Source organism: Cheilinus undulatus, linkage group 21 (genome assembly GCF_018320785.1).
Source record: "Cheilinus undulatus linkage group 21, ASM1832078v1, whole genome shotgun sequence".
Lineage (NCBI taxonomy): Eukaryota > Metazoa > Chordata > Actinopteri > Labriformes > Labridae > Cheilinus > Cheilinus undulatus.
This window is the reverse complement of record NC_054885.1, coordinates 32,705,371-32,724,225: the sequence shown is the minus strand read 5'-3', so window position 1 is coordinate 32,724,225 and position 18,855 is coordinate 32,705,371. Positions and strand designations below refer to the sequence as shown.

Below are 18,855 nucleotides of genomic sequence, written 5' to 3'. Positions count from 1 at the left end.
TATTTAAATATGTTACAAATTAGTGAAAGAAGGTTAAAAGTTGCTAATGCTGGCTTAAAGATGCAAAATTTAAAAATATATGGCAAAAGTGGGTGGAGACAGTGGTGAAAGGGGCCTAAAGTGGAACAAATAAGTAATTTGAAAGTCAGGACCACATAGCAGCTGTATACTCTTTCAGCTCAAAATGAGGTAACTGTTAGCCAGCACACTAGCACCACTGCTGCTGGTCTAAAATACATGGAGTGATAATAAACCACTACTGTGGAGGGCCCATACACTAGGTTTTCAGGGGCCCAGTCAGCTCTGTGGCAGGCCTGACACCACCAAGGCTCTGACTTTACTGAGAGCAGTGAAATAATCCTTGATACCACAATCCTGATGGTTTTGGGGTCTTCTGATCATTCTGGGGCGCAAACTGGGCCTACAAATCTGCCCTTAAATTCTCTAGTGGGTTGCAAGCATATGACCAAATGTAAATTAGCTGCCAAAGTCGGCCTTCATTGAGTTTGCACACTTGTCTGGACTGTGTGTCTCCAAACAAGGAAGCAACAAAAGAAAGCAGTGAACAAAGACAAAAAGTACACAAATTAAAAAAGAGGAGGAGCAGTCTGTCTGGCTTTTTTAGCAGGAGTGAGCTTCTTTTTGTTTTAGCCGTGTCCTCCAGAGATGAGCGCAACCACAGTTATCAGAACTCAACACAGTGTAGGAGTAAACATGAAGGACATGACAAGCATGTTTTTGTGCATACATGTGCATTGATTTTTTTGTGGATGCCTTCAGATGTGAGCTATTTCTGTGTGCATTTTGGTGACTCATCTCTCCATAAGCGCTGATCGATGCTAATGTCGAACAATAATGATAACCGGCGGCTGCTGCAACCAGGAGGGAGGAAGAAGACAGGAAAGGACGGGCAGGAAGTAAGGGAGCGAGGAAATTTGGTAATGAGGAGGCGTGTGGAGAAATTTAGAGGGTGTAAATCTCTGAAGGATACATGAAAGAGCCCTGAACAAATGAATATGCAAACGCACTCACATATACATCTTTCACCGCTATTCCCTCTGGAGCCTGACAGAAATAAATAATATTTTCAGAGGTTGTAAACAACCGCTGACTTAGAAATATATATATTTTTTGGATATTAGCACAGATGCATCAAAGCCTGTTTATAAATAGATGAAACAGCATGAGTGGAAATGTTAGGTTGTGTTATTGGAGTGTGTGAAAGTTTTAAAAATGCCAGTCACTCTGAACAGATGACTCTTTAATGAATTCACTCAGTCATTCAGGGGATTCAGAGAGTATTCAGACCTCCTTTCACTTTTTTCAGCCTGATGCTACAGTCAAAAAAATTCATTTTTATTCTCATTAATCTACACTCAGTACTCCATCATAACAAAGGGAAAACAGAATTTTAGAAATTTTTGTCAACTAATTAAAAATAAAAACATTTAATATCACATTAAGATAAGCATACAGACCCTTTGGGCTCAGGTTCCTCCCATTTCTCTTGATCTCTCCTGAGAGGTGGATGCTCAGGCTCTAATAGGTGAAGATTTTGAAAAACAAACCAATGTTTATATGTAAAAGGATTCAGATAAAATGTATGGATATATGTGCACATAGAAATCAGTGTATTTGCTGCAGATTCATAAGACTGGACGTCTCTATTTTCAGGCTAAAATGAATCAAAGTGTCAGGCTGTGTCTCTGTCTGGCTGTCTGGCCCATTTTTAAATCTCCACGCTGGAAGGAGTGAGTTTGACCTGTAGCCCTGGCTGGTGTGTATTTAAATCCTCCTCTCTCCCTTGACGCTCTTGAGTCTGTGTGACTTACTGACATAGAGAGAGTGCAGCAGGGGATATCCAGTGTCCTTTAAGTGGTATGTAAATATTGTGCTACAGTCTATTTGTGGAGCAAGGCATTTTTTTGATGTCAAAGCCAGAGTGAGACTTAAATAACTCTGAAATAAAGGATCCAAAGTGTGGCTTTAGGGCTTAAAATGTGTTGTGAGAGCAGATAGTTTGACACGCCGAAGCAGCTTGGAGAGAATTTCTGTTAGTGTAGCCACATAACGGAGAGACAGTTGACAGTAACCTGGCAAACGACGCCTTGTGTGTTTCAGAGAGAGGTATTGTGGTGGCTTAAATACAGATCAGCCTCTCATAAAACACACAGCCTGTCAGGTGAAATGACAGCGCTGATCACGGTGCATTGAGCTCCGTGAAAGGAGTGTTTTTGTGTCTGACACTTGTGATGAATAAAGGAGAAGGCAGACTCAGAGACAGCATTGATTTTGCTCTCTGAGAGACGCTGCCTCTTCTTTTAACTGGGACAAAAGTATCCAAGTGTACATGGAGCTGTGAGCTAAGGCGGGGCTATACGGACCAAAAATCACATGCCAGTGTTTTTTTTCTGGGGTGTCAGACTTAGGGCCTGTGGGCAAGGCCGTCCATGAGGGGGGTGAAGGGGAGGGCTATCTGGGGCCCAGCCAAATGAGGGCCCATGGGGGTCAGCAATAAGTTAATCTGTGATAACCATATTTTATGTTGGTTTATATTGTCTTTTTACAACAAATATTTCATTCATTTATGTTGTATTATAAAGCATTCTTAAAACAGAATCAAGATGGACTAACAGTGGCCAAACGGGCAGAAAGAGTGCTGCAAATGCATTGAAATGGGCAAAAAAGGGATGGAAAGAGTTTAAAATGTATGAAATGGGGTTAAAAAGTGGCAAAAATTGGTCTAAAGTGGAAAATTGTGTATAAGAGGTGGTGCAATGGAAGTGTTAAAGTGGCAAAAAGCTGTCCAAAGTCACAAAAATTGGTCAAAGGGGAAGAAATAGGCAGAAAAAGTGGTGCAAAGGGATTAAAAAGTGACATTATTGGTTCAAAGTGGCAAAATTAGGCATAAGAAATTGTAAAATGTGGTTAAAATTGAAAAAAATGAACAAGGAGTGGTGAAAGGGGATCAAAAACTGGCAAAAATAGGCAAACAAATAGTGAACTGTGGTTAAAATTGGCAAAAATTGATAAAGAGAGGGTTGAAAAGGAGTTATTAGTGGTAGAAATGGGTTAACAGAGGCAACTTAAGATGGAATGTGACAAAGTAGGCAGAATAAGTGATAGAAAGAGATTAAAATGTATGAAATGGGGTTAAAAAGTAGCAAAATTTGGTCTAAAGTGTAAATGTTGTACAGAAGAGGTGGCGCAAACAGACAGAAAAAGTGGTGCAAATGATTAAAAAGTGGCAATATGGGTTTAAAGGGGGCATAAGAAATGGTGAAGTGTGGTAAAATTTGGCAGAAAAGGAAACAATGGTGAAAGGGGACTAAGAAGGTTAAAAATGGTCAAAATAAGTAATGTTATGTTAAAATGGGCAAAAATGGATAATGAGGGTGCTGAAAAGGGGTTAATAGCAGTAATGAGTTAGTAAAGGCCATTATAGCTGGAATGTGGCAAAAACAGGCAGAAAAAAATAGTGGAACAAGTTTAAAAGTGGTGCAATGGAAGAAGTGGCAAAAAGTGGTCTAAAGTGGCAAAAATGTGTTAACAGTGGAAAAATTGTGCAGAAGAGCTGATGCAAAGGAATTGTTAAAGTGGCACAAATGGGTTCAAGTAGCAAGAAGGTGTTTACAGTCACAAAAGTGGGTAAAAGTGGCAGAAACAGGCAAGAAAAGGGGGTGCAAAGAGATTAAAAAGTGGAAATACATTCAAACACAGGATACCTTGTTTTGTCTTGCAATGACTCAAAACATGCATTTAACAGCACTTCAAATTAAATAATCATGCTTGTTAATATTGTGTCACTTCCTCATAACTTAAATTCCTATTGCAACAGTTCCAATGAGAATAACAGAAGCAGTTTGATAAGCCTAAACTCTCTTTATATGTAGAAAAACATTTTTAAAATGTGAGTAAAACGATGGAATTTTAAAAAGCATCATCTTAGTTAAACTATTTCTCATCCTCTATCAGGAATAAAACACCTAAAGAAATCTGCTTGTCAGTAACACCTTTTCTGTATAGTGCAGGATATTCTGTCTGATCTGTCAGTATGGGATACGTGACACACACATTTCTTTCATTTAACGGTCAGACATCAAACGGCACGTTTATTAGCAACCATTATTGCAGTGTATACGGCGCTCTATGGGTGAGTTTGTTATTGCTGTGACATGCAGCCAACAGCTGATAGGTGAGGGACAGTTGCAGTGAGATTAGTGGAGGTTAGAAGGTTAGAGCTGCAGCAGGAGATGAGAGGAGTTGAGGAAGTAATGCACATCAGCACTTTGTAAGCTGTCACTGCATGAATTTATGCACTAATTAAACACTATTCTTACCACTGTAACTACGCACACGTATTAAGCAGCAGTAGATTTATTCCATGGATGATTTATTTTCCTCAGTCTGCTGGGAACATGCGGCTTGAATGAGCGTGCGCACCCATGTACAAAGAGGAATGGAGAGAGGCATCTGGCTGCAGACCTCTATGGTGGGGTGTTTCAGGCTCATCTGTTACAGACCTCTATAGTGTGTGGTTACTCGGTGAAACTGTTGGTGGTTCTTACTGTAAACAATCTTTTTACCAAGCATTGGGGCTGGCATCCATTTTTTTTATATCAACATCAGTATAAACTTTTTTGATATCAGTATTGTCCTACCTTGTTTGAAAATGGCTATATCTCAGAAACTCAACAGCCCTACTTGGGGCGCTGCAGTGTATCATGCATCATGTCTTCCTAGATGCCCTTAGATGCCTGATAGTGTGAAGAACTGCTTGTAGACAGCCATTTTCCTCTCTGTATCTCTGTTTCTTCATAAAAATATGCATGATGCAGCAGCTCTCCTGTCAGGGGATCCGGCAGCCGCTTCTCTGGACAAGACCGGACAAATAACACCTGAAACTCTCTTTAGAAGCTACTCCGTACCTCTCTGTGAATAAACTGAAGGCAGTCTATCTGGACTTTTCTGGGTCTGTAAGTGTTTTCTCTGCAAAAAAAGGGGCATTTAAAAGGCTCAGAAACAGGCATGGCTGTAAGCTCCAGGGGTTGTTGTGCATTTGGACGCCTCTGTCATTCACCCTGCGTGAACTGCTGTCCTTTGTTTCGTCTCTGAAACACAGCGGTGGCTGTCTGCATTGTCATTGACAGGCAGAAAATGACTGTGGGAATGACTGACTCAGTATGTTTACATGCAGTTAGAGAGAGTCCAGGTTTTGTTAGTCTGACTAACAGTGGACTTTGAAAAGATATGTAAACATGCGCCAGACTTTGACCCAGATAGCAAGCGGACATAGCAGATCACACTGTCATCCTTTATCACCATGCAGTGGTTCTTAACTAGTAGATGGGGCCCAAAAGTGGGTCTTGGAGCCAGTTTTGGGTCCCACAAATGGCTCTGAGTGGCATGGCGGGCGTTACGAGCAGGTGGCTCTTGGATGTTGGAGATCACTGTTCAGCCCAGAGGAGGGGTCTTGGGACTAATGATTGAAAGTGGTTCCCACTTGACTACCTTGGAAAAGTGCTGGCTTTTGGCTGCCCTTCAATCTGCAGTTTTGATTTTTGGGGACTTATATTAAGTCAGGAAGTTTCAGCCTTTAATGTTAGAGTTACAGAAGGACAAGAATCCAGTTGAATGTCCTACCATGCATGTAAACATACTGACTGACTCATTTATTTTATTACCAGAATGACTTACTCACTTTCTCCTTCCTTTATATCTCTGTCTTCCTCTGTTGATCTCTCAGACATGGCGTTCCTGCCGGTCCTCCTACTCCTGCTGCTGTCTGTTACTCATCGTGCCATCAGTCAAGACTCAGAGGACTCCGAAGCTCTCCCGAGAGGCTGTGGCTGGGGTCTTGTGCGTCCCTACACTCTCCTCTGTGACCTGGACTCCATATGGGGTGTCGCTGTCGAGTCAGTGGCTGCCGGCGGCGTGCTGACTGCCATCCTGCTCGCCTTGGTCCTGCTGTGCCGTTTACGCCACATCAGTGAGGCTGAGAAGCGCAGCGGCGTGGGACCAATCCTCCTGCTGCTCCTGGGTGCCCTCGGCTTGTTCGGCCTGAGCTTTGCTTACCTGATCGAGCAGGATGAGTCGTTATGTTTGCTCCGCAGGGCCCTGTGGGGTCTCTTGTTTGCAGTCTGCTTCTCCTGCTTGCTGGTGCAAGGAGTCCGCCTGCGCAGGCTTGGCCGGGAGCGCAGGAGCCCCGGCGGCTGTGCCCTTACAGGCCTTGCATTGGGTTTAAGTGCCGTGCAGGGCATCATCGCCGCTGAGTGGCTTCTTCTGACCGTGCTGAGGGAGGGCCGAGCTGCCTGTCAATACCTACCCCTGGACTTCTCGCTAGCATGCAGCTATGTGCTAGCCCTCCTTCTGGCAGCAATGACCGCTGCCTCCCTGGCCCTCTGTGCGAAGACTCGTCAGTGGCGCTGCAATGCTATCTGGCTGCTGGTGACCTGCCTGCTGTCGCTGCTGCTCTGGGTGGCTTGGGTGGGCTTCTATCTGTACGGTAATGCCTGGCTGGGGAGGTCCCCGGACTGGAACGACCCGGCTCTGGCGATCGCTTTAGTAGCTCAGGGCTGGCTGCTGCTGATCTTCCATGCTATTCCTGAATCCCACATCTGCCTGAGACCCCCTCCACAGCCCACCGCCCCGGATTACTTTGACACTTCCCAGAACTCAACAAGGATGAGGGAGACCAGCTTTGATGAAGACATCCCTCTTTCTCACAGGCAGTTTGTGGAGAACCAGGGCTACGGTTACAGCGATGAGAACACCGCAGGTACCATCCAATATTTCAGAGCAGACAGGATGATGTGTGCAGGCAGATTGTAGGTGGAATGTAGGCCAGAGTGAGTAATACATCAGCAGGAAATATTTGCATGTGTGGCAAGAAATAAGCGCAGGAGGATATCTCTATGGTGCAATCCTACACAGCAAGTGTTTCTTCCTGTGATTCGTCACTGTAAGTGACCTCTTTTCTCTGTCTGCACGGTGCCAGGCTTAAGGAGCGGCGGCGGTGCTGGCCAACACAACAGTAACACCGGCGCGAGGCCCAGTGCTCCTTTCCGCAGCAACGTGTACCAGCCCACCGAGATGACCATGATCCTGAACGGGGGAGCGGTGAGTACATCCTCCCAGTCACAGGTACACGCCGCTTACACGCCGCTCTCTCATTCGGCCGAGACTGCATGCACATTTGTGCGTTCAAGACCGTACGCCATTGCACAAGAATGAGGGAGAGGTGTGAGTGTGGGTGTGCATTATCAGATTGAAGGTGCATGGTCATAAGTCCGTGTGGATCACAGTTTGTGGGTGCATGCGTGGATGAGTTTGTCACAAATGGCATAGAGAGCGTCCATAAGCTCTGTGTGTAAAAAAAAGGATGCAGCGATGCTATCTGTCCACCGAATGATGCAACTGTCCGCCTGCTTGTCACACCTTTCATTACACAGGAGTAATGGACACCCTGGCTGGCATAGATTAACTTTTTCCAGCCTCTGTTATGTATTTAGCCCACAACACAACACCTCACTGTCGTCACGATGCCTTCTCTTTCTTATACCTGAAATATAACATAGAGACACTGTTACATTTGTCTGATTTCTACAAAGTAAATCGTCTTAATGGGGAGCTGCTGGGTGAGTAGGTCACACAAATCTGTTCTTCCAGTTGGGCGTGGCTCCATTCCAAACTCGCCTTCCCTGATTCCCAGTTTTGTCTTCTCCTAATAAACAAATATTTTATTTGCAGAGATCTACAGATTCCAAAAGTTAGGGCCCATGTTTTACATAGTAATTTAGCTTGATGCATATACACTATATGGACAAAAGTATTTGGCCACACTAGTTAATTATTGGTTCAGGTGTTTCATTCAGACCTGTTGCCACAAGTGCATAAAATCAATCATCTAGTCTCCATTTTCAAACATTTGTAATAAAAAATGGGTCGTTCTGAAGAGCTCAGTGAGTTCATGTGTGGTACTGCCACCTTTGTAATGAGATGGTTTGTGAAATGTCATCCCTGCTGGATATTCCACAGTAAACTTTATGTGATATTAAAAGAAAATGGAAGCATTTAGGAACAACAGCACCAACATCCCCAAGTCAAATACCCCCCCCCCCCTTTTTCTGTTCCAACATGACTGTGCCCCAGGACACAAAGCAAGGACTATAAAGACATGGTTTGATGCCTTCAGAGGGGAGGAACTAGACTGGCCTGCACAGAGCCCTGACCTCAACCCCATCTAGCACCTTTGGGAAGAACTGGAACGGAGATTGCAAGCCAGACCTTCTCGTCCAACATCAGTGACCGACCCCTCAGAGAATGAATGGGCACAAATATCCACAAAACACATTTAAATCTTGTGGAAAGCCTTCCAAGAAGAGTGGAGGCTGTTATAGCTGCAAAAAGGGGGGCAACACCATACAAAAGTACATGTATTTGAGTACAGTGTCATTACAGGCCTGTTGGTTTAATGGTCAGGTAGCGAATTACTTTTGTTTATGTAGTGCATATAAAACCAAAGAATAGTTATTTTCTAAGTTAATTAAGACATTTCAGTGCAAAAATTCCACATATTGCGCCTTTAATTGTAGTTAGGATCTGCAGCATGTGTAATTGGGACATCCTCTGCTTCTGTATGCATGGGTGTAAAGCTGCATGCATGCTTGTATGATGCTATGCTGGTTATTTATCACTTGTAAACCTACTTTTCTCTTCTGCAGGTGCCCTCTGCTCCTCCTACCTACACAGGGAGGCAGTTGTGGTGAGCGCAAGGATTGGAAAGAAGATGTGTGGAAGAAAATGAAGAGAAGGAGAGGATGGAGAGGAGAGGGTGAGGAGGGTGGGGTTCCCAACCCCTGGAAGAAGGGCTCGCCTGGTTGGACTGGACTTAAAAAAAAACATGGATTCCAACAGCGCCCTTTCCTTCTGTGTACAGACTATAACACTGACTGTGTGCAAATGAAGCGACGTATGAGTGCGTGAGAGACTGAGAGAAAGTAGGGCATGGAGGACAGAGCTGAAGCTCTTCTAGCACACAAATATCTCAAAATGTGACCGGCAAGTAGCAAAACAAAAGTGACGCTGACTCAGATCTGAAAATATCAGTATTCTTTGATTTGCTCCCTTGAGACGACAGCACTGTAAGCATCCTTGAAAACTGTGAAATCTTTTTTTGCTCTCTTTCCTGTCAGTCAGGATGTTTTTTTCTACTGCCCCACTAAAAAATTCTGTGGAAACATTTGGCTCTGTCCTCCATCCATCTGTAGGTGAAGACAGAGCACATGGGTGACTGTACAGCTCAAGCAAGAAAGAATCCAGCTTCTGTGGGTGTGTATGTAGAGTAAATGAGAGGCAAAGGTGTGCGTGTGCTCCTTACATCTCATACAATAAGCCTTCCCTCTCTGAACTGTTTCCCACTCCCTCCCTGTTTGCATTTCTCTGCACCGTCTGTGAATATACTCCTCTCACCTCGCCTCATCCTCCCACCTGCATGGACACTTTGCAAACAAACTGTGAAGAACTGAAAGGACGCTCCGCAGCAGCCTGGAGCACCTGAGCAGAAGGATGACAAGCTGCTACTGAACTACTGTTAAATACAACAGAGCAGAGTGGATTCTGATTGGACGTGGAGGGTGTCAGTCATCGGCGGAGGGTGGTGGAGGCAGCGCTTGGTAAATCTAGGTCAGACTTTACTGCACGCTGCTCTCCCACATCTCCGGTGGCCACTGGCGGTTTGAACCAGCCAGGAGAAACTGTCACTTTATATCAGCAGGAAACGGAGCGAGGAAGTGAATCGGTATCCTGTTCTTACTTCCTCTATCAGTGTTTTATGTGCGTGTACGTGAGTGTTGTGGTTTTATGAGTGTCAAGAAGGCAGACACGGGGTTATTCGGAGTCAAGGTTGCATTCTGGTGCTAAATATTTCTCCACATCGCTTCCCAGTGAGGATCTGAGCTACAGGAATGGCACTGATGCAGATCCAGTCGTCAAGCATTGAGTGACAGGGTATATATAGCAGTGTTAATTAAGCTATGACTAAAAATGTTAGTTAAATACCTTTTTTTTTCCATGAGAGACTAGACTAAGACTAGCTAAAAATAGGTCTGTGATGATATAAACTGATGGAAATTCATTCAGTTTTTGTCAATGACAAGGAAATGAGAGTAAAATGTTAGTACTGGACTGCTTGAAATTCAAATTCTATGATACTTCTCCAATGCTGCTTGTAAGATAAGTCATCAGTATACTTTAAATCAATAGAGGGTATGCATGTGATGTCGCAGGCACTGCGAGCCTTTGCTGTTCCTGAGTAGCAGAAAGGCTGTACCAGTGACAGAGATCAGTATGGCTGCATACTGGGCCGTCCCTGACTTTATTTCAGCTGAAAAGAGCTGCCTTTCAATAATATCTTGCTTATGCTCACCACAGTCCGTAAACATCTTCAGCAGATGGAATATGTTTATACAAATGTATGGGGCCGTGACGTTACGTTACTAAAGCCTGAGAATGAAGCTGGGCTATTACATACGACCAGAAATATTCATTCAGTGATGAATATAAGCTAAACCCTACTCCATTTCCTTCCTCTTACCTGAAAAGAAAATAAAAAACCTTAAATTTAGCAGATCAGCCATGCATTTGAATAATATCGAAGGTGACAAGGCATCTAAGGAGAATGAATTCTTTTTGTAGCTGTACATAAAAAGTTGTGGTGTCCAGTTAACACAACTGGTTCTAAAAGAACTGTCAAGTCCACAGGCTCCACAATGCATACCACTCTGGCTGCAGACCACAGCTCTTAGATCCCCCCTCTTGCAGACCCACCCTTGTGTCAGGAGGGAAACACACACAGTGTAGGTGTGCTGTGGGAACATGCACAGTTAAAGCTAATGAAGCTATGTAAGCTATGTAAAAAAAAACATAGCTATGTAGCCAGCATAACCTATGAGAACGCTAACAAAGCCACGTTAGCTAAAACTGACATAGCTGCTGTAAGCTTAGTAGCTATGCTAGTCTTAGCTATGTTCGCTAAAGCTTTTGTTGCATAAGATACAGATAACATAGCTTTGTTGATTTACTAAGTAATAGAAATTTACATACTATTTGTAGCTAGCTAGCTTTAGCTAAGTTTGCTAACCAACATAGCCCAAGCTAAAGCTGACAAAAGCCACATTAGCTTTGTAAGCTTATGCTATATTTGCTAAAGATAGTGTAGCTACATCGCTATTGTAGCTCAACAGCTATGTAGACTTAGATATGTTTGCTAAAGCTCATGTTACTAAGGATACAGCTAACAGATGCTTTAGCTTAGACAGTTACATTGACTACATAGCTACAAAAGGTATGTTAGCTTTATTTTAGTTTGCTAAAGGTCATGTTGCTGAAGCTAATTAGCTACATTGGCTGAGCCAATGTAAATCATGGCTACTCCTAAAAAAGGGTCCATAAGTAATTAAATCCCAGATTTTATCTGTATTCCCGAAATAATGGGAAACGCCTGATCTAAAGCTTTCTATAAACAAAACTTTGACTATAAATCAGTTTCACATCCATCACTGATGAACTGGGCTGGTGTGTGCCTTCAGGCTCTGCTTTGTGCATAGAAGTCTAGTCCAGATACTGACCACAGTCTGTCGAGTATCTTCAAGCGGATATTATTTTTTTTCCTCCTGTTCATTCGTTCTCCTTTGGGCTGACAGCAGAATTTCAGAATGTTTTGCCTCTCAGCCTAAGTTTAAGTGTAAGACTAGGTTTAAAATAGCCACTAAATTTAACACTGATATATCGAGCCGAGGGGCTGGTGTGTTGAGATATCCGCGAGCCTTAGACAGATCAGATTTACAGTGCCGTCATGATCAAATAAAAGAGGGGTCAGGAAGATGATAGCTGGTCCAAAGGGAGAGAAATCCCGTGACTTCCTGCAGTCAGTCCAGTCTGTGTGAGAAAATGGCTCCCCAGCCTGCCTGCCTGTGTGTTTGTGTTGTGCGTGATGTAGGGGCGGCCATGCTGCTCTTCTTCGTGTCTTCTCCTCCCTCCTCCTCTTCATCCTCGTCCTGTCTCTCTGTGGTCGGCTCAGGCTCGAGTCCTCCGTGCCAAGAAGGACTCTTGTTTCACAGGAGTCTCCGTTTCACGCCCTCCATCGTCTCTCTCTCTCTTCACTGGAGAAGCTGTGTACATAGTAGTGCTGTAAAGCTTTGCTTGCTTGTTTACTTTTTTTTAACTGTAGGCTTAATTTAGACACCAGTATCATATGACCGACTGGAGAACTGACTATTGCAAACTGTTTTTATCTGGGAACTTCTTTTTTTTAAACTGGTTGGCTTTGTGTTCATACTTTTGCCTGTTGCTCCTTTTATGCTTTTATTTTTCTCTTGCTGGTGTCTTTATTTTTTAAAAATAGCATTTTGAAATGTTTTGCCAACACTAGATATGCTTTTATTTTTAATTTTTGTTTGATTAATGTTCAGATGAACTGATATGAGTTGTCATTTACAGGCTTTTACATTGTTTGTACCTCCTGAATTATCAGTCAAGATCATAGACTGTATATTTACTAGCCAGCACTTCTCAGTCTCCTTTTGTTGCACTGGGGTGAAGCCATAATTCCTCCACGACTGGTGCTGGATCTTCTTTATCAGATAGGAGTCTAAATAAAACTAACCTGGTCTTGTCTCCTAATTAGTGAGTACATCCATCAAAAAAACAACTGTCTTTCAGTTAACAATAAAGAACAAAACTAGGTAAACCATAAACTGCAGAAAAATATCGAACGAAGCCAGAATAATTCCAGCCATTTGGTTATCAGAGACGGCTTTTGTAGCAAATCTGCTGTGATCACCTTATTAAAAACACTTCAAACTAACCAAGAAGGATCTGCTTAAACACACAAGCTTGTGGTCACCCATGCACCTTATTATAAAGCATTGCACAAGCTAGGGTTGGCACCACTTTTTAACTGCTTTTCCCCCCTCATTAGGTCCTTACATTTACGCATTTAAAGAAACGAGTATACTGTGAAGTTAATAAGCCTTGTGTTCATTTCCGGGGGGTGTTTTACCCCTGCCTCTGCTTGGACTGAATGCATCCAACTCTTTAAAACTGGTGTTCTAACGTCAGTCACTGTGTGACTGAAACATTTATGACAAACAAACTTGAGATTCATGTGCTCATACTGCAGTCTGATAGTGTGACAAACCTCAGAAAGCTTCCTTTCACACACAGCGTCTCAATCAAATGCAGCTAGCAGTGAAATAATAAACGTCACTGTCAGCTGTAGAGCTCAACAGTACCTGCCCACTTTTTCAGCAGCGCTGGTTCCAGAAGCAAAATTCGCCATTCAAATCCCTCACAGACATGTTGTAAAAACCTCACTACTACTTCTAATGCATGAACCAAACTTAACAGCAACCTGAGTACTCATGACTATGAAACTTTGATTCTGTGCAAAAAAAGGCTTTAGAAAATGGAGAAAAAGATTGTTTTTCTTAAATGAACTTTTGTCGTCTACAATAGCATATAACATTGTTTTCTACTCAGATAGCTCCTCATAAGTCTAGCTTGGAAACGTTTGATAAAATGGCTAACAATCAAATCCGCTGTGGAGAAAATAAATGGGGTTTTTGCATCCGGAACCACACTATTGAGCCCTATAGATATGGGAGTTTAAGATTTTTTTTGTGATCTGGATAATTTGACTCAGTCCAGTAAGAGTCTGTTCTTTCAGCTCTCAAACAGCATGTATGTACATTTATGATACTGAAGCTTTTCATTATAATAAAAGTAAACCATGGACGTCGTCTCCCTTGATTCACATAAATCAAACTCGTCTGCAAATGGTACATCGTTACAGCCAGCTGGACAGCAGCAAATGCTTCCTGCTTGTTCTTTTATCTTAGATGAGGATGACACTTCAGTGAGGTCTTCCTTTCAGATACTGTAATAATTAATGAAGTTATGCTTAAATTAAAGTTATCAATTTTTATTGTTTCTTTTTTATTGTTTCTGATGTTGTGGGAAAACTGTGGTGAAATATGACTTAAATCCTGTATTCATATATTCCATACAGTGTCCTCTGTGTGTTCTCTGTTTCAGTGGCACAATGAAAGGAGAGAATTTGAAATAGCCAGTCTGTAAAGAATAAAAACTAAAATCCAGTGTGACAATACAATACCCAAGCTAGCGTAAACTTCCGAAAATCTGGTCTAAAGTCCGCATTACAAAGAGGGAGATTCCAACATGCTATGGAGCTAGTTCTGCACTTAAAGGATTTACAGCAGTTTAATGCCAGTGCATTTACTGATGAGGTTTTAATGGGTTCCCTAAGGGAATCAGAGCTGAAGCTGAGATTAGTTTGATTCATGTCACTCCCAAAAACACACCCATATATAATCAAAACACTAGAGCCAGGATTGTGCCTCTTCAAGGTTGCAAAATGTATACAGTCATGCTCTGCCATGCACTTTAAACAGTGCAAGTTTCACCTTCAAATAGGCCCCATTCCAGCCAAAATCCATCTCTGAACCAGGCTGTAAACAGGTTTATTTCTGGGGTGTGAATGTGGTTTCTTCACTTCTGTATTTGCTTCATATTTGCTTGGTTGAAACAACCATGTGGAAACTGAGACTGGCAATGTTTCTGTAGCGTACACCAGATAACATCACCAGCTCAGAATGTCAGCGCTTGTCATGGAGGGTACTTTGGCTTCACTTTTGTACAACTAGAGGAAGCAGAGATGTGCTGTCCAGCTTCACAGCTATGACAGCGGTCCATTTTTGGCTGTAACAGTTACAGGAACTGTAACAGCTCTGAATTTCATGCAGTAAACAACGACTTATCTGTGAATCTTGTGCGACAATTTTAGCAAACAGAGCAGGGAGGGCTAGGAAAAGAAACCTCAAATCCACCTACAGTCATTTTGGCGACACCTTGTTTTACAACCACCTTCGACTAAGAAAAGACCACCTCTTAACTGCTGCTGTATGTTTATGTCTTACCCACTGGCTATTCTAAAATAGGGCCGGCACCAGCCAGCAAGCTCCATGCCCAAACAGAGCCTGCCATGCTAAGTCAGACTCTGTTTGGGCCCTCCCTGGTCAGAAACAATCCACAGGTTTGTGTCCATGAAGAAGAACTGACCTCAGGGTTTGGGATGGTCAGCAGAAATGAGACGACATGTGGAGGTTTCAGTTCTCGTGAAGTCAACGTGGAATACAAAAAGAAAAAGAAAAAAAGAAACGTGACTTTGTAGATTTTGCACTTGTCGACTACCTATCTGTGCATGCTTATCACCATTTCTACATGTAAGACCTTTCTCAGACGTACTTTTGAATACTAACTCTATTTATGTAAGGGTCATGTGACAGCAATCATACTTTCAGTGTATATCAGATGACACACTTAATGTCTGTGTTTCCTTAAACACAAAAGAGAACAGGCTCTTGAGAGGGGGAAAGAAGTGGTCCGAAATAGTTTGAGTCCCCATAAAGGATCAAAAAAGCCGTCATCAGTGGACCTAAAAATAGCTTTCTCTGTTAGTTTGAAGCCTGGAGGGGAAAAAAGAGCAACTTCTGATGGATATCGTCTCTGTGTGTAAAATCAAATAGACTGTGGTGAAATTTGCACAAAACTTCTATATGTTAAGTTTGTCATCCCTGGGCAGCCCACTGAACACCCGTCGTCCCTGGGTTTGGCATGTCCTTGCCTGTCCTCTCCTGATTTGTCTTGCCTTCAGACTGTTCCAGCGGGGCAGCTGACAGGGGTGATATTGGTTTTCACAGCTGTGACTGTGCAGTGACGCAGCATGCCTATGTATAGAACTTTATTCCCCTGATTAGAAAAAGAAAAAAACAGTTAACTCTCGTTTCTGTAACTGAGTCAGGAAAAAAAAGTTCAATAAAAGTGTCATGTTTGTAGTTAACTTTTAATTTGCTGTGGTGGTTTTATTTCTGGGAAATGATGGTCACTCGTGTTTTAAAAAAATCAAGCAGTGAAACTTACAAATACTCTTATTTGTGAAAGTGAAATATTTCAGGGGTTTATGTTCAACGATTATGGCTTACAGCTCATGAAAATCCACTTTCTCTAAATATTAGAATATTGTGGAAAAGTCTGATTTCTTGTAAGTTATCTCTCTCACTCTGGTTCACACTACCACAATCATGGGGAAGACTGCTGACTTTACAGCTGTCCACTGCACCCTCCAAAAGGAGGTTAAGCCGCAGAAGGTCTTTGCTGAAAGGACAGGCTGTTCTCAGAGGCTGTATCAAAGCATCTTCATGGAAGGTCGCCACCACACGCTATTACTATTACTATTAACTACTATTGATCTCCATGTTGATCTTCTCCATTTATCTATACAGTTAATAGCCCTGGTTTATACGTGAAAAATAGAAGGGGAGAATGAGAAAAAACAACTGTTGTATTTTCTAATCATTATGCAGAAAATTGTGCCATTTTTGTGTTTCAAGGGTTATGTAGCCCTTAGCCCTCGCCCCTTCACCTGATGTGAACATGCAGAACCAAGGGGAAGGGCTAAGATAAGGGCTAAGGGGTAGAATTGGGATTCACCCTTAATCTAGTCTTTCTCATGAAAAAAAGCTGTTGACAAACATTTTTAATTTATAATTTTAGTCGATGAAGTTAATCTTGCTTTTTAGTCTCCTCTCCTCAATACAAAGTAGTATTGAGAAGGAGGCGGCAGAGGTAGGCGATGCTGAGCAGTGCATCTTAACTCGTTGGAAATGCCAAGTGTAGGGGGATCCATGTTACAGAGGTGAAATTGGCTGATTTAACACAACACCTACAGCAGACACCATGGTAAGACATGTCTTGTTACAATCATAAGAATTAAGAATTTCTTTGACTTAAGGAAACATCTACCATACTGTGAGACCTGAATTGCTGCTGCATGTCTTAATCACACATAACCACTGAAAAATTGATTTTGTGGTCAAACAAACTTTATAAAGCCCAATAAATAATAAAAACTGGAAAAGGCAGCTTTTTACAACTCAACATTTTAGTACAGTTACAGTGGTGATAGTGATGTGTATGTTTGTGGGGACTGAAGGGGAAAATGTGACTACATAGTCAAGAAAACAGAGATAGAATTTGTTATTGTATGGAAATAGAGCTTTCCTTGAGATGCTAGCAGTGCTAAAATTGATAAACTATATGCTAGCATTACACAAAGCAAAAGCTTCACTGCAAAGCTGCTTTTTATTTGCTGTAAAATGTTAGAAAGTATCCTGCACTTTTCAGAAAGCGTGCACTTACCATTCATTAACATGCACACATCACTCTAGCACAGTTACTTTGCAAACTAGGGACATAGCAGATTTTTAAGGATGTCCTGATAAACAGGCGTGCAGACTGAGGTACGATCCAGTGTTCTATCAACATCTCACTTGAGCTTAAAAAAACAGAAAAATTAGCCTACAACCTCTTTGGATGAATATAAAACAAGATGAAACTGACTCACTCGCCGTCACTATGATTTAATTCTTACTTGCTTTATGGCTGTTTAAGTCAGGAGCTATGTTTCAGATTTTCACACCATCTATTTGCATTCATCTTCTTTCGTTTTAGTTGTTGGGCAGTGTTATAAAAGCTGTTACCTTTGAGAACATGGTGTTGGCATAACTTGTAAAACAAAGCCCACACACTTCTATACTTTCTGAACTACAGACCTCTGTGAGTAAACTTGTTTGTATTTTTCACACATTCAGCCATGAATCAGAGCCCAGAAGTCCCTCTGCTCAGGCTTTACTATAACATCCCAGTGCCCCCTCCCTCCTACTGCTGAGTGATCCTGTTTCAGCCGGGTCCACTGCTGCCAGACTCTGTGGAGCTGACTGCACTATCAAATGTCCCCTGAATGAAATGGGTTGTTTTATCACTTCACCCAGTGGCAGCTGTCTCCCAGACATCCACATACCTGCAGAGGGAGATACATGACCCTCCCTGCGGCTCACTGTGAGGCAGTGTGCACCGGTGCCTGGGACGGCCGTCCATCATGAGACCGCCGCCTTGTCTCTGCAGATACACTGGGAGGAGAGTATCCTCTCAGGACCGCAGGGTTCGAGAAGGGATGGAAATACTTCAGGAGTGCACTTTATTCTCTGACTTTAATGACACCCAGGCAGGAGACGGCAGTGACAACCTGCACAGTCTTGTTAGCATGAACAAAAACATGAAAACAGTCAGAGAGGCAGAATAAGGTCTTTTTATCTATTTTTGCAAATCAAATTACATGAACTTTCCATGGCTGATGCATGACATTTAAGATGTTTGATGACTACGAGGTACAAAAATAAGAGGTAGGAGGAACTCAAAGTGTCTGACATTTGAAAGAACACTGAAAATCCATGTGAGAAAAAAGAAATATTCTGACATTATAAAACAATATGAAAACACTAGAGACACGCAGATCCAGTGCTAGTATTGAATGCTGGTCCAATCCTGACCCAAATATCTAGACCAGGCATCAGTGGCAATGTGCCAATTCATGGGGGCAGAGCCTTGAGGTTGATCTATACATTTCACTTCTATCACTCAATCTGTCAATCAGTCAGTCTTTGTATAGCACCAATTCATCTCAAGTTATCTCAAGGCGTTTGAGGTCTAGGCTGTGTATTATTATAAAGACCCAATGTTAATCACCATGAGCTCAGCACCAGCAGTACGTAGCATGCACACAGCATAGAGGGTTCTCACCACAAAGGCTGAGCAGGTTAAGTTTGCCATCTTGTAAGCATTTCTCTGAGAAACTAAAAAAAAAAAACATGAAATTTTACCGTGAAAGTGGTGCTTTCTTTCCTCTTAATCCCTCCTAACGATATATAGCTGCTATAA

General features: G+C 42.4%; 1 protein-coding gene across 3 annotated transcripts in view; it reads left to right on the top strand.

Annotated features, from left to right (window-relative positions):
• gprc5ba (G protein-coupled receptor, class C, group 5, member Ba) overlaps positions 1-15,917 on the top strand; it is a 30,295-nt gene extending 14,378 nt beyond the window's left edge. For 2 of the 3 annotated variants that reach the window (XM_041777684.1, XM_041777682.1), the window contains 3 exons: positions 5,747-6,778; positions 6,998-7,143; positions 8,724-15,917. In XM_041777684.1, coding sequence (XP_041633618.1) covers positions 5,749-6,778; positions 6,998-7,143; positions 8,724-8,768 — 1,221 coding nt within the window. In that variant the 5' untranslated portion in view covers positions 5,747-5,748 and the 3' untranslated portion in view covers positions 8,769-15,917. The remainder of the gene's footprint in view (positions 1-5,746; positions 6,779-6,997; positions 7,144-8,723) is intronic. The other variant, XM_041777685.1, reaches the window with a different exon arrangement.
• Positions 15,918-18,855: the final 2,938 nt, after the last annotated feature.